Source organism: Dermochelys coriacea, chromosome 8, assembly GCF_009764565.3.
Source record: "Dermochelys coriacea isolate rDerCor1 chromosome 8, rDerCor1.pri.v4, whole genome shotgun sequence".
NCBI lineage: Eukaryota > Metazoa > Chordata > Testudines > Dermochelyidae > Dermochelys > Dermochelys coriacea.
Window position 1 is genome coordinate 22,524,498 of NC_050075.1, and position 14,894 is coordinate 22,539,391.

The window sequence follows — 14,894 nt, forward strand, 5'->3', positions numbered from 1 at the left end:
TTGTGGCTGTGTTGCGACTTTTGCTCTTTATACAACAAAAGACTATGAAGAAACCACCTGGGCATAGCTGGGTCCCAAATACCCTTGTTTTCTAACTGTACTGTACACAAACATACCAGGCTTTGTCACATAGGTGCGTGCGCGCGCACACACACACACACACACACACACACACTAACTCAGGGGTTCTCAAACTGGGGGTCGGGACTCCTGCTCAGCAGCACGGTGGCGTGGCTGGCTCCGGTGGGGCTGCAAGCTCCTGCTGCTCTGAGCAGCATGGTAAGGGGGGCGGGGAGTTGGGGGCGGGGGGTTGGATAAGGAGCTGGGGGTCCCGGGGGCAGTTGGGACAGGGGAGCAGGGGACGGTTGGCCAGACGTGGGAGTCCCGGGGGGGCTGTCCTGGGGCAAGGGTATTGATAGGGGTTGGGGCAGTCACGGGACAGGGAGCGGGGGGGTTGGATGGGTTGCGAGTTCTGAGGGGGGTGGGAAGTGGGATGAGGCAGATAGGGGGCAGGGGCCAGGCTGTTTGGGGAGGCACAGCTTTCCCTACCTGGCCCTCCATATAGTTTTGCAACCCTGATGTGGCCCTCAGGCCAAAAAGTTTGCCCACCCCTGCCTCAGGGGGTCATGCAGTAATTACCTGGGGGGGGGGTCGCGAGCTGTCAGCCTCCACCCCAAGCTCTGCTTTGCCTCCAGCATTTATAATGGTGTTAAATATATATAAAAAGTGTTTTTAATTTATTAGGGGGGTTGCACTCAGAGGTTTGCTATGTGAAAGGGGTCACCAGTACAAAAGTTTGAGAACCATTGCACTACCTGTTGTTGACTAGTTTCAGGCAGCTTATACAACACAGAACACAGCAAGCACCACTAGAGGGCTCACAAACTATATAAAGCAGGGGTGGGCAAACTTTTTGGCCCTAGGGCCACATCCACATTGTGAAACTATATGGAGGGCAGGATAGGGAAGGCAGTGCCTCCCCAAATAGCCTGGCCCCTGCCCCCTATCCACCCCTCCCACTTCCCACCCCCCTCAGAACTCATGACCCATCCAACCTCCCCTGCTCCCTGACTGCCCTGACCCCTATCTGCACCCCCACCTCCAGACAGGCCCCCCGGGACTCCCATGCCTATCCAACCCTCCCCAGAATCTCCGCCCCATCCAACCTCCCCCTGCTTCCTGTCCCCCGACTCCCCTAATGCCTGTCTACACCCCTGCCCCCTGACAGCCCCCCTGGGACCCTGCCTATCCAACTCCCCCTGCTCCCTGCCCCCTTACCATGCTGCTCAGAGCATCAGGAGCTCTCAGCCCTGCTCATGCCAGCTGTGCTGCCTGGCAGGCGTGGTGGGCCAGAGCGCTGGCAGCGCAGCGCAATGAGGCTGCGGCAGAAGGGGGCTAGCCTCCCCAGGCGGGAGGTCAGGGGCTGGGCAGGACAGTCCCATGGGCCATAGTTTGCCCACCTTTTATATAAAGGGATAGGACCTTATTTCTCTACACTCCAGCCTCTTGCAGTGATGTTTTACCAATGCCACATGACACCCTCTAGAGCTAGCTGGGTGCAGAAGAGCTGCTTCAACTGTCTCCTGTAAGAGCTCTTCTTTATCTCCCTCCACCTTCTCATTTTCCCTGCAGACCTGCACTGGGGAAGACCAGGACTTCAGGCCAAATGAAGTAAAGGACATTGCTTGCTCAGCCCAGCCAGGCCTCACTCAAGTGCAGGTTATTTTAAGTCTGCTTTTCTCTTCTCACAAGGAAGGATTTTGCTGTGTGTGCTTTTAAATGCCTCACTTGTGTCCTCACATCCTGTCAGCCCTGATAGTCATTTTAAGGAAGTGTCAGAGGGAGAGAGAAAGAGAGAGATGAAAAGGTCCAAAGCTGCAGATACTACCAAAGCAACCAGCACAAAGAAAGTGGCAAATCTGTTTGCTTGTGGGAGGAGGAACCAGAGAACAGACAGCTCAGAGGGTGGTTTCAGAGTAGCAGCCGTGTTAGTCTGTATTCGCAAAAAGAAAAGGAGTACTTGTGGCACCTTAGAGACTAACAAATTTATTAGAGCATAAGCTTTCGTGAGCTACAGCTCACTTCATCGGATGCATTTGGTGGAAAATACAGAGGGGAGATTGATATACACCAGAGGGTGGGTGTCTTAGCCTATGAGGGTGGAGAGAGGAGGTCCTTACAGACTTTGGTATGGTTTTGCTGTTGTCTGCCCGTCTCTGCAGTTGGCACTAAGCCCAGCAGTTTCCTGTTTAGTTTAGTTTCGTTTCGTTTCTCGCAGACTGGCTAGAAGGGTGTTGTTTCTGAAGCCATGGCAGAGGCAAAGGAAGAATTCAGAGCATCTGCTGACCTGGAAGATGAGCTCAGCTGCCCTATCTGTCAGTGCTTCTACAGGAACCCCGTCTCCCTGAGCTGTCAACACAGCTTCTGCAAGGAGTGCATCCAGAAAGCACTGGCTGCCCAGCAGCAAGCCAAAGCCACCTACTTCTGCCCTATGTGCAAGGTCCAGCTGGGGCCCTTTCTGGAGCTGCATAAGAACTTCCAGCTCTGCAGCATAGTGGAGAAGTTCCAGACCACCTCTTCAAAGGGAAAGCAGGGCAAGGAGAAGGCCTCTCCGCAAGGGAAGGAGATAATCCCCTGTGATTTCTGCCTGGACCAGCCTCACACAGCAGTGAAAACCTGTCTGACCTGTGAGGCATCTCTGTGTCAGGCCCACCTGAGCAAACACAATGCCAAGGCTGCACAGAAGGATCATGTCCTGATAGAACCCAGTGACAACAGCTCTCTGCAGGAGAGGAAATGTGGCGAGCATGGCAAGCTGCTAGAGTGCTACTGTGAAGATGACCTGGTCTTTGTCTGCATGATGTACTCTATCACAGACTCCCACAAGGGCCACAACATTGTCACCCTGAAGCAGGAGTACGACAAGGAGCAGGTAAGGGAAAGATTTCTGCATCTCTGCTTGATGGGCACAAATTCCAAAGGAGATCTTTATGTACAGCCCCTTATAGCGCTACGCTCAGTGTGATAGTTCCTTTCAGGGTGGAAGTGCTAGGCAGGTAAGGGAAAGATTCCCCAGGAAAGCCCTGCAGTTCAGCATACCGAGCTTTGAAGCAGTAGTACGTTTAGCTGCACTCTAGGACTTTCAGTGCAGTGTAGCAGTGTCCATACCGGACATTACCACATGCCAAGCTGGCGTGCTGGAGATTCACACCTTGGCTTGCTGTGCAGTAACTTGCCACACAGATAGGTCCGGAGATAGGTTTGGGGTAAATATCCATTATTGCTACCTTATGTTCAGATCCTGCAAATGATATAATAGGACTATTCACCTGGGTAAAGTTATGTACATGTGTAAGTGTTTCCAAGATCAGGTATTAAGTGATAAGCTAAACTTGTACAACTTCTCTTTTTAAACCTACACAGTCACTGTGTGTCTAATGAATATGGGACTCTTTTTGTTCTGTGTTTGCACAGCACTTAGCACAATGGGGTCCTGGTCCATCACTGGGGCTCCTGGGTGCTAGGATAATGCAAATGATCAATTTCTAGGTAAAATTAAAGTCAGTTCAGATTAAGGATTCCAAGAAAGTTTCCATTTTTCAACTCCTTCATGGTCTTACGTCTTTCGAGGAGGGTTGCAGGAGGCAAGAAGCACACAACTTATTATGTGGCTCACTTGAAACAAATGGGTGCACATATTTGTTGAGAGGGGATCGAAAAAAGGGTCGCTTGTTCATTTCATCAGCTCCATAAAAGCCCTCTGTGTTGCTTTCCCATTATAATGATTAATGCTGGTTTTCTTTAAACTAGGTTGTTCTCTCACACACTGTGAAACTGATGCAGGAAAACAAAGGTGCCATAAATAAAACCTTAGGAGAGCTTTAGAAGAGTGAGAATCAGCTCCAGGTTTGTCCCTGAATTATTCAAAGTATCTTTCTTTAATGGCTTGTAAGAAAAAAAAAATGATGGCATCTCTGATCAATGTTCTCTAGGAACCCCTTCTGACTGTGAAGATGACATAATAAATCTGTATTAATAAATACCCCACTATGGGGCTCTGTAGGTCATGGGACTGCAACTTAAAAAACAACCACCACCAATGTGAAGAAAAATGACAGAGGCAAAGAATATTTGTTTGCATTCTGTAGTGTCTTTCTTCCACAGATCTCCAAGTACTTAGGAGCTGAATGTGCAACCCTAATTCACATTTGTGAGCAGTTACTCACATAAGTAGTCCCACTGAAAAGGCTAGCCATTTGCAATCAATATTTAATTATCACAATGCTCCCAGTGTAAGTTAGCTGCTTATTATTAATTATTCTTATCCCTCATTTACAAATGAGGAAACTGAGGAACAGAGAGGTTAAGTGTCTTAGGCAAAAATCACACAACCAAGTCAGAAATAGAATCCAGGATTCTGACTCCCAGCTCCTTTGTCAAATCACTACACACACTTAATCATTGCTTTGTTCTTAAAGCTCTTTCTCTGTTAAAAGAGGAGCTCTACGTAAGTATGGGATTTTCAGAGTAAACCAATGCAATTCTCAGACTATAATGACCTATTTGAACTTTCTCTGCTTTATTCCCTTTCATCACACCCAGATAATTTTCAGATTACGCTGATTACTTGGCTGTGCCGAGGAAAAGTGAAACGTACTTATTGTCCACTTCATTCTTAAATCTGGTATGGCAAAATGTTGGGTATAATAATGATAATTAATAAACACACTAACCTGTGGTACTGAATTCCTGAGGCAGCACCTTATTTGCTTACCTGTTCTTTTAGTTCAATAAGAAAACTTTGAATGCTCAGCTGTCAAACCTCTTCAAAGAGATCAAGGCGGAGGTGGATCAGAAGGAGAAGCAGATCCTGGCTGACATACAATCCAGTGAGAAAAAGCAGCTGTCAGACATTGCCACACTGAAGAAGCAAACAGAAAAGAAGAGAGATGAGGCTGTGAAGGGTCTTCAGAACCTGCAGATGCTGAGAGCACGAACAGACCCTTTCCACTTCCTCAGAGTAAGCAGCAACATTTAGCTCTGATTTAATTAATGAGCATTCAAGCGGTTGCCCTTGCCCTGCATTGCACTAAAACTATTTTTTAAAAATATTTTTATAGGAATTTAAACTGATACAAGACAGGTAAGTTCTCCCCCAAAAGGTTTGTCTTATTCCTTGACACAAGGGGGAGCTGGCAACTCTAAAAACTCGAAAGACTTCTCTGTATCCATAGTCTTCATTCTGTGTCCCAATGCCCCTCAAATCAAGGCCTGGTCTTGAGTCAGAATTCACCACTCCCAAAATATGGATGGATAGTGATTCACCTGTAACTTCAATAGTGCCCCATTAGTTTTCAATGTCCTAAGCCACTGCCTTGATTACCCACCTCTAAGGGAAGCCACTGGAGCTTATTAGCTCATAGTCGTATTTTCCAGAGATGAGCACAGCGGAGGGTTCAATTGTATTGAGAGTGATGCTTTGTCATGTGTATGCAGCCTTGTATAATGTGCTTGGGCAAAACTACTGCACTTAGAAGGTGGTGCAAGGCTCCATTTTTTGGGTTGGGGTTAACGGTCTCATTTGGCTCAGTTTGGGGTCTCATCGCTCTGCTTTAGGATGGTCATAGTAGGTTTACTGTTGTTGATGCCTCCTGTTGCAAGTGGCACAGGTGGTTAGTAAATTTCTTTTTAGCACACCTATCTGCTATGGCTATCAGTACAAAAAACTAATAATCTGAGCGACATCACAGGCTTGTTGTGGTGCAGTGAGGTGATAAAAAGTCCCCTTGAGGGTCACATAGGCTTTAACATTGATTTGGATTTTAAAAGGTCACCTTTGCACCTCGTAAGAATCAGGATTAGATTGGGACTTGGACTATGTTTTCTGTTTGTTTATGCCGCTTCCAAAGTGACTTAAGCTACACCAGAAAGGGCACTTTTATATCAGGCTAAGAGTATCCACATGGAGAATATAACTATAACGGTACAATTATACCAGTATAGTAGTGTCAGTAAATTTCTCCATGTAGAGAAGCCCTGATAGGGTATGAATTGTAGCATTGAGTCACAATGCCCTCCAGGGCTACCTTTGGGACAGTACACCTTACACACCTCAGAGCTCACAGCTGTATCTAAAAGTCAAAATCTAACTTTTAGGGAATGTCATTTCCCGGAAGCTTACGCAGTTTAATATGTCTGGCATTTTTCTATCACATTGGTGGTTACACAGCAGTAATAATAATATTCAGTAATGTTTAGAAAAAAGGTAGTTCTATTTTTCATCAGACAGTTTCAAAATTTGAATGTTGCCACCCAGTGGTAATCAATAGCAATACTACATAATGTTACTAATAATAACTGTAAGAGTAATCGTAATGCAAAACACTTCTTTAGTACTTTATGTTGCCAAAGTGCTCTCCTCTCTGTATATTCTCTGCTAATTACTAGGTACCTACCTAACTTTAGAGATAATCAACTTTTATAATTGTTAATTGGTGATCACTGATTAAATGACTGTCTGGGTATTCTAGGATTAATAATCAGGATTTCAGCACTGACAGTATGGAAGTATTAGCATTGCAGCTGGATCAGGCAACATTTGCAGGTGTTAGAAGCTGGACACAGCAGTATATGTCAAACTTAGATTCACTGATGCAAGTGGTGCACAGTAAGTAAACTACCCAAACTAGTAACAGAACATTACTTGTCTGTAGTGGAAAATGGCCATCTTTTATCAAGGATTGTGCAATAGCTCCCTGATTTATTCAGCTGAGCATTGCTTGTGTGCTGCAAATTTTGATCCTTCTCCACAGAGGCCAGGATGTGGATGTATGCCATCTGCCATGGCGTCCTGTCCCCTCAGCCCCTCCCCCCCAACCAGTTTCCGGCTGCCCCAGCATTCCAAACCTCACCCTTTGACAGACTTTTAGAGAACCACCCCATTTGTTTGCCCAGTGAATCCATATTTTCAAAGCTGCCTCTGATAATGGGATCAAGACCCCACAACAACACATTCCAAATGACTGTTTATATTGCAAATACACTGCCAGCTTTCTAAGACATTCTCTCAATCCTTGCAGGTCAATTCATTAACCAAACACAGAGGAACAGGTAAATCCCTTTCTTCTCTTCACTTTTGAAATATTCACTGCAAATGCCACTAACTAGCCTTTGTATTTTCCAGAAGTTCACAGCTCTTCATTGGGAGGCCATTATGTACTGGGCTAAAGCGACAGAGATTTCACTGCTTTTATCCTCCTTCAGAACTGGAGCTGCACTGATGCTGCAAACATTCCCCCCCAAACATTTGTTCATGTTCTTAAACAGATTTGCTTTGAGTGCATCTGTGCCTCTTTGCTTTCCCTGAATATGCTAATGAAGGGGTTTGCCAGCAGAAGTGCTCCCCCAAACAGCACACTTTAATTCATACAGCAGAGTATTTGTGGAAAGTAGAGTGAATGCAAAAAAGTGAGAATTCACCATGGCCACCTAACTCTAAGACTTACTGTCTGGAGTGGTTCATGACCGTGAGTGCCAGCCTTAGGGCAGACTGTCAAAGCAGGGCAGACACCCCAAGCTGGCTGTATGTGCTATAATTAGATTTCACCAACCCAGAAACAAGTGTGAACTCCTGAACCACTACAAGCTGGACTTAGTGATAAAGGGTCCCTTCATCAAAAAATCACAAAAGATTCAGGTTTCTCCTAGTCCCAAGAGACCAGTCACTTACCCCAGGTCAATTTGTTCCTCAGATCTTACACCAAAGACAACGCTTGCAGCCAGTCCTATATTTAACTAACTAAGGATATATTAACTAGGAAAAAGAAATGAGAAAGTTGTTTGCAGGATAAAGCAGGCAGAGCACACACACGCACACACAGGTACAGTCTATGGTTCCAAAAGGTGGCAGAGCTGTAGTAATCTGTCAGCACCGAATGTCTTTTAGGGCTAACCCAGGTCTACCCTGGGGATCTCCATTTTTATTTCTTCATGCCAGCCCTGTGAGAGTCCAAACAGCAAAGAGATGAAGAATTTTCATGTCAGTTATCTTTATTTCCTATCTTTGTATTGTGATGGTTCACCATGGCCCACTTAGTATTGATAGTCCTCCTTGATGGGCAGGGAAAACCACTCCTCCTGCCTGAGTTCACAAGTTCAGAGCAAGCATTTTTACGATTATAAAGCAAAAAAAACCAAACAAAACCAAACAACTTACATATGACCTTATTAGAGAGACCAGGTGGGTGAAGTAATATCTTTTACTGGACCAACTTCTGTTGGTGAGAGAGAGACAAGCTTTTGAGCTTACAAAGCTGGTCTCTCACCAATAGAAGTTGGTCAAATTAAAGATATTTCTTCACTTTGTCTCTCTAGTATCCGGGGACCAACATGGCTACAAGAACCCTGCATACATATTACTTTATAGCATGTGATACAGATATTCAAAGTAAGATTAACACATGCACAACTTTCTTGCCCCTGAACTGGGGGCACTGCCCCACTAGTGTCCTAGAGGAGGGGAGTGGAGAGGGAGGGACCCAGGCCCACCCTCTACTCCGGGTCACAGCCCAGGGGCCCTAGGGATAGCAGTAAACCACTAGAACTAGCAGTTCCTTCCCCTAAGCTACTTCTCTCTCCTGCCCTTCAGCTTGTGGGTCTTCCTACCCTCCCTCCCTCTGCACAAACCAGGTATCACTTTACCTAGGGTCATGGTCTTTTTTAACCCACCAAAGCACTTCTCCAAACTCTCCTCCACTTCCTTCCAAATTGCTCTCTACTCTACTCTACTCCAATCCACTCTACTTCAACTTCTCTTGTCTGATTGAAGCAGGGGTTTTTTATCATGTGACTGGCTTCAGGTGGTTTAATTGGCTTCAGGTGCTTTAATTAATTTATAGCAAACTTTCTTCCTTCTACAGGGAATAAGGCTCTCTTCCTACACTCTCCTGCTATCCTCTGGCTATACTGCATCACATAACATACAGGTGAGCTGGTCTGGTTTCTAGCTAAGAATTTGTCCATGCTCAGCTGGCACCTACAGCCTTGGGAATAGCTAGTACCTGGTCCACTGGTGTCACAGTTACATTCCTCCAACCAGACTCATCCATTGGCTTCAACAAGGGTAGGAACAGGCTCTAGGAGGTTGTTCTTCTTTTCAAAACAATGGGCTTTGTGTGTCTGTCTCTTAATGAATTTATTTCATACCCAACTTTCTCCCCAAAGTGCAACTTGTGTTTTAATGGGCGTTGATATTCAGTGTTGTCTCCTGACATACAGAGCAGCTCCAGACTTCAGAGATCGTTTCTCTTATCAAGGTAAGTGTTCAAAAATATTGTTGTTGCTTTTAAAGACTCTGGTTCATAACTCCTCTCTCTCTAGGGAAAGGTTTCAGAGTAGCAGCCGTGTTAGTCTGTATTCGCAAAAAGAAAAGGAGTACTTGTGGCACCTTAGAGACTAACAAATTTATTTGAGCATAAGCTTTCGTGAGCTACAGCTCACTTCATCGGATGCATTTGGTGGAAAAAACAGAGGAGAGATTTATATACACACACACAGAGAACATTGTTTCATGTTCTCTGTGTGTGTGTATATAAATCTCTCCTCTGTTTTTTCCACCAAATGCATCCGATGAAGTGAGCTGTAGCTCACGAAAGCTTATGCTCAAATAAATTTGTTAGTCTCTAAGGTGCCACAAGTACTCCTTTTCTCTAGGGAAAGTATCTCATCTGCATTTTGTATTCTGAAGCTCTGTCAAATCTTCCTGTCAGAGGCGAGGCCAGTGGAAATGCAGAGGACAGGTCAGGGCATGGTCCTCAAAATCTGCACCAGGCTGTCATCTGCTAGAAAACACACAGGAGACATCCTGGAATTTAGGCCTTAGAGAGGGATTCTTCTGCTTCAATGCTCCTTAGTGGCCTGATCTAGCTCCCAGGAAAGACTATGCAGACTCCCTTTGACTATAACAGAAGGTGGATGAAGTCTATAAGGATCAGGCCTGGTTACTGGGTTGCCACTGAATAGTAACGTGGGTGGGAATATAGGCTCAGATTTCAAAAAGCATCTTGCATGCCTACTTTATGTGCAAAATTATTACTATAACTGCCTTTTCTTTCAGTGTTTTTACTGCAAAGCGAATGAGGCAGTGCTGCTATTTTCCCTCAGTCAGGGAGCACCTTAACATCTTCTCAGTGATTGAGGCATTTCTCCTCCCTCCCCATTACACAGCTAAGTTAGCCATCCACATGGATGTGCGATGCAGCCTTCTTTTCTTTAGCTACTCCCATGAGGTTCTGCTCACTAATGGGAGTAAAAGATTTTTACTGTATTGCCCATTATGCTTCAGAAAATACAGGAGTAACTTCAGATTGACTCTTGTAAAGGAGATGAGTCTAATCCAATGTTTCATAAAAAACTAAAGCTAAGTAGCAAAATGTTAACTCAAGCATATAAAGATCTAGGTGAAATGCTGGCCCCAGTGAAGCCAAGGGGGGCTTTACCATTGACTTCAATGAGGCCAAAATTTCACCCCTTGATCTTACATCCATGCTACTTTGTGGTGCTGTTTTTGTCAAAATTTATAAATTTAGCAGGATTAAGCCTACTAGATAGGTTTTTCTTGGAAGTCTCCTAAGGGCTGTGGGACATGATGTTGGTGACTCGTAGCATTCTCTTTCAGTTGCTACTAATCCAGTGCCTGAACAGTGCAGCTGGTTGGAAAATAGTGAGTTGTTTCTGTGAAAATTTTTGCAAAAAATAGTTTTACAGATGTTTTCCAGGTTTCGGGCAAAAAAATAGAAAATGGAAGCCTTTTCAGTTTTCTAACAATGTTTCATTGAAAACCCAGAACATTTAAAAAAGAAATGAAAATTTTCCTCAAAAATTTTGGTTTAGGGGAAAAAGTCATTTCCCATTCCCCTGTTTCTGATGGAAAAATGTCAGCCAGTTCTATTCAATAGGGTGCTGGTAACATTTTATTTCAACAGGGCTACGTGTGTGATAGCTGCTCACCAGTGGGAGGAAGGGTTCACAATCTAGTCCTAAGTATGATTACATTTCCCTGAAATATTTGATTGTTTTGCCAGGTAATCCAAACACCTTTTTCTTTAAAAAAGATCCAATGTTTTCTGGAACTTCTCGATTTTCACGGAAATAGACTGGGAACACAAAGCAGTGAATGCAAGAATGGTACTAAGAGGAATTTATTAATTGCACAGAGTAATTCAATAGTATCTCTGTCCTCTCTTTAGCATCCACCCTGCCGCAGACATGATAGTAAGTGTTTAAAACAGCTTGCCCTATTTTTCTAAGACACTATTTTGTCAAAACCCTATTATCAGCTGAGCATTTTAACACAATAGTCTTGTCTAACTGTCTTAAAGAAAACCTTAGCTCATTTTAGGGCTCTGTTTGTAATGTAGGTTTGGTTATGAGACAAGTTTTCTGTTAGGTTCTTGTTCTGTATGGAACATTTTGTTTGACACTAACTGAAATGAGACAGCAGGAGAAAACACTGGACAGGATGAAATGCTAAATAGCCCTTAAGAAATATTGCTAACATACTAATACAAATATAATTCATTATTGAGGGTGACAAAGTTAATCATCTTCTCAATCTTTTATATTTCTAGAACATACAATGAAAGGAAAGCATGTGGTGTCTGAAATAGTGGTTCCCAGCAAGGCACATGATTCCCAGAAGTAATAGAGACATGAAAAAGTTGGGGAAACTGAGACAAAGAAATAAAGTTCAACATTTGCAAAAATGTCCATCAATTCTGGGTACTTTTCCAGTGTCCCTGCCAGAAAAACTTTCTACAGCAAATAAAAATATAGAATATGAATGCAAAGAATTAAACATGAATGCAGTAAAAAACCCATGTTGCTTGGCCTGCTCCCTTTCTCACTAACACATTGAATGGCTTGTTTCAGAGTATTTATCCACCAAGCTATAGTCGTGTCACCAGTGATGTCTGACTAAATAGTGGCTGTCTGTGCGTAAGCTTTTGACTTCTGTTCAATGTGTTTTGAAGTAATCAAATAAATGATTAAAAATCTGTAAAGTCAGTGCTATAGTAGTTCATGCCACTAAGCAGATTTCTAGTATTCAGGACATGTCTACTTACAGTTGACTACAGTAAACAAGGCAGGACTTCAGGAAGCTGTACAGTTCAGTACCATATAGTAATCCTATTAAGAAAATTTTGTAAAGGGACTCATCAGTTCACAAGAAGCATACTTCACTTACAGTACTGCAGGCTGGGAATGTGCTGCTTTATTTAACTATATCCAAAAACAGGATTGGGGGGGGGGGGAACCCCAGGAAATAAGGAGTGGAGCATGGCCCAAACCAAAATACTCTACCCAGTTAATCTATGGATGACCATGGTACTACATCCCTCTCTTCTTAAGTTACAGCCCAAATGTAGTCTTTTAAATAACCAGGGGCTCTTCTCTCTCTCACGGAATAGCATCTCTCTGGGGCAGCTCAGGCAGACGGGGAACCTGCTGCTTTATTCAACTATATGTAAACGGGTGCGGGGAAAACACACAGTAATTAAACAAGAATGAAGGGAGTAGGGGAGCATGGCTCCAACCTATAATACTCTGAGTAACCCAATTAACCCCTAGATGCCCACTGTATTAGAGAAAATATTTTGAAAACTTGTCATAAAGAGTGATTATTAGCTCAGGTTCACTTTAGAGCATCATAATTGTTTTTATATCAAAGCCTATAGAATGGGAACACACTGGAGCTTAGGCAGCCTCCAAACCAATCTTTAACACTATTGCTACAGATGAGTCAAAGAGCCAGCAACAAATCAGGGGAATGTACCAAAAAGAACTGCTCTACCAGAGGTTTTCTTCTGGTCTGATATGCTAAAATGCCACAGTATTTCTTTCATAATCCAGCCCCACCTTGATTCCTTGAGAAGCATTCTGCATTTCAGTAGGAGTAACTGCTGCATTATTTCTAAGAATGTCTAGACAGTGCCCATTTAGTTCCAGGTAGGAGCCATATGATTTTCTTTTTAGACATCAGAACAAAGCATGAAATTACTCCAAGACCCCAATTAAGTCCATGTTTAGTGTTCATGTCCCAGTAATGCCAGCCTGAAGAGAAAATGTGAACTGAGAATCCCCTTCAATTTGCCCAAACTGTACCTCTTCCTAGTAACTGTTGTCCGATTGTTTGAGATGGCGAGTCCTGGCTCTTGTTCCTTACTTCCAAAAGTCAGGTCAACACTAGTTGAAGAAGGAAAAGTGAATCTATTTTTTACCACTAGTCCACTCTGCTTTATTTGTTTAATATCAAATCTTAGAATTAGGAAAAAAGTATGGGGAAAAATGAACAAACACAAATCTCCCATCTTAGGTTTGTAAAATACAGTCTTTGGGCTTGTTCCTCTGCTGGTATGAACTGGTGGAGTTGCTTCCCAGCCGAGCCAGAAAAGGGATAGCAGCTGCTCAGAGCACTCCTGGCTCCCGCTGGAGCTGCTCCTGAAGTAGGGGCACAGGAGAGGTGGTGGGACAGCTGGGGAGGCAACAACCCTTTCCTCTTCCCCATAATTGTGGGGCTGATTCAGACACGACAGTGTAAAAGCCACACTGCACAGATTAGGGACATGGTTTCAATTCATAATCAAATACACAATTTCTTCCCACACCATCACCTTTGAGGACCACAATTTAGAGCCTTGAGAGCTACAAATATTCCCCCGGCCACAGGGTGGACACTCTTGACCTAGTGGGAAATTCACCCCAGTGCAGAAGAAGGTCTATGCCCTATCTAAGTGCCAGTTAAGCCCTATTTTGATTAAATTGATTCCTAGCTCTGTTAGCTACATGTTTGTTCATTTTGACTGAAATGGCTCGAGAGTTTATCTGAGTTCCAGAAATAGGCCACGTATCGAGAGATGTTACCAAATAATGGTGTAAACAATCAGGACTCTTGAGCAGGGCTAATGAAGGAACAGATTAAGATGTGTGCATGCCAGTGGAGATGCTAGTATAGAGTGCAGCAAGGTGAATCATTCTCTTACCAAGCACGTGGCACAAGTGTGTTACAATACCATCAAATAAAGGCAGATAAGGTGCTTCATGACCTCAGATCAGACCCTGGCCTCCAATGCTTCTTGACTAGGCTAGTGCATGGCATGCTACCTGGGAGAGACTGTGAAGGTTGCACTGAGATGAACTAGCCCAGCATGCTGCTGTCTACTACTGCCTGAGTGGAATGAGCCAGAGAGAGAACATCACATGGGTTGCTGTACGCTCTGTGCTCCCTATCCAGTCTGAAGCCAATTCAAAGTTTTGTTCTTGATTTTTCAAGGCCATTAATGGATAGGCTCAGGCGATTTTGGGTGACCACCTTTCTCTGGATGACATACCATGGGTGCTGTAATCACTTGGGCTTCCTCCATAGTGACGTTCTCAGAGGCTGGGGACATAATGTTCTCAGTAATGTTCTTCTGGCCTGTGGAACTCCCTCCCAAATATGCAATAAAGACCCATCTCTTTGTGCAGGGTCTAGTCCCAATAACACAGTTACAGAATGACTGAGGTGTTGTTGAAGAAGTAGGGTGGGAAAGTTTGCCTTTGGAGACAGAATCAATATGGTTCCTTTTTTTTATGGCACTTAGTGCAGAGTTAGTTGTGCTAGAAATGAAATGCACACATAGGCAGAGAGACAGCTCATAACTGGATTACCTTTTGTTACATTTTAATTGTTTTAGGACACTAATTATCTCAATCTTCTAATCATTTTTAAATGTAGATAATTATTTAACTATTTAGGTCACCAAAGAAATGGCTTAATTTGTTCTACGACTTGCATGGTAGTCTTCAAATGAGATTTGACAGAGGCCCAACCACTCAAGATCAAGAGACAAGACATT

General features: G+C 43.8%; 1 protein-coding gene across 1 annotated transcript; it reads left to right on the forward strand.

The window, feature by feature from the left end:
* The first annotated feature begins 2,163 nt into the window (after positions 1–2,163).
* On the forward strand, positions 2,164–12,059 carry LOC119859681 (E3 ubiquitin/ISG15 ligase TRIM25-like). Its single transcript, XM_043520170.1, has 7 exons — positions 2,164–2,932; positions 4,787–5,020; positions 5,121–5,143; positions 6,531–6,667; positions 7,080–7,110; positions 9,223–9,314; positions 11,628–12,059. Exons 1-7 carry the CDS (start codon positions 2,309–2,311, stop codon positions 11,699–11,701), a joined length of 1,215 nt encoding a protein of 404 aa, XP_043376105.1. The 5' UTR covers positions 2,164–2,308; the 3' UTR covers positions 11,702–12,059.
* The last annotated feature ends 2,835 nt before the right edge of the window (positions 12,060–14,894 follow it).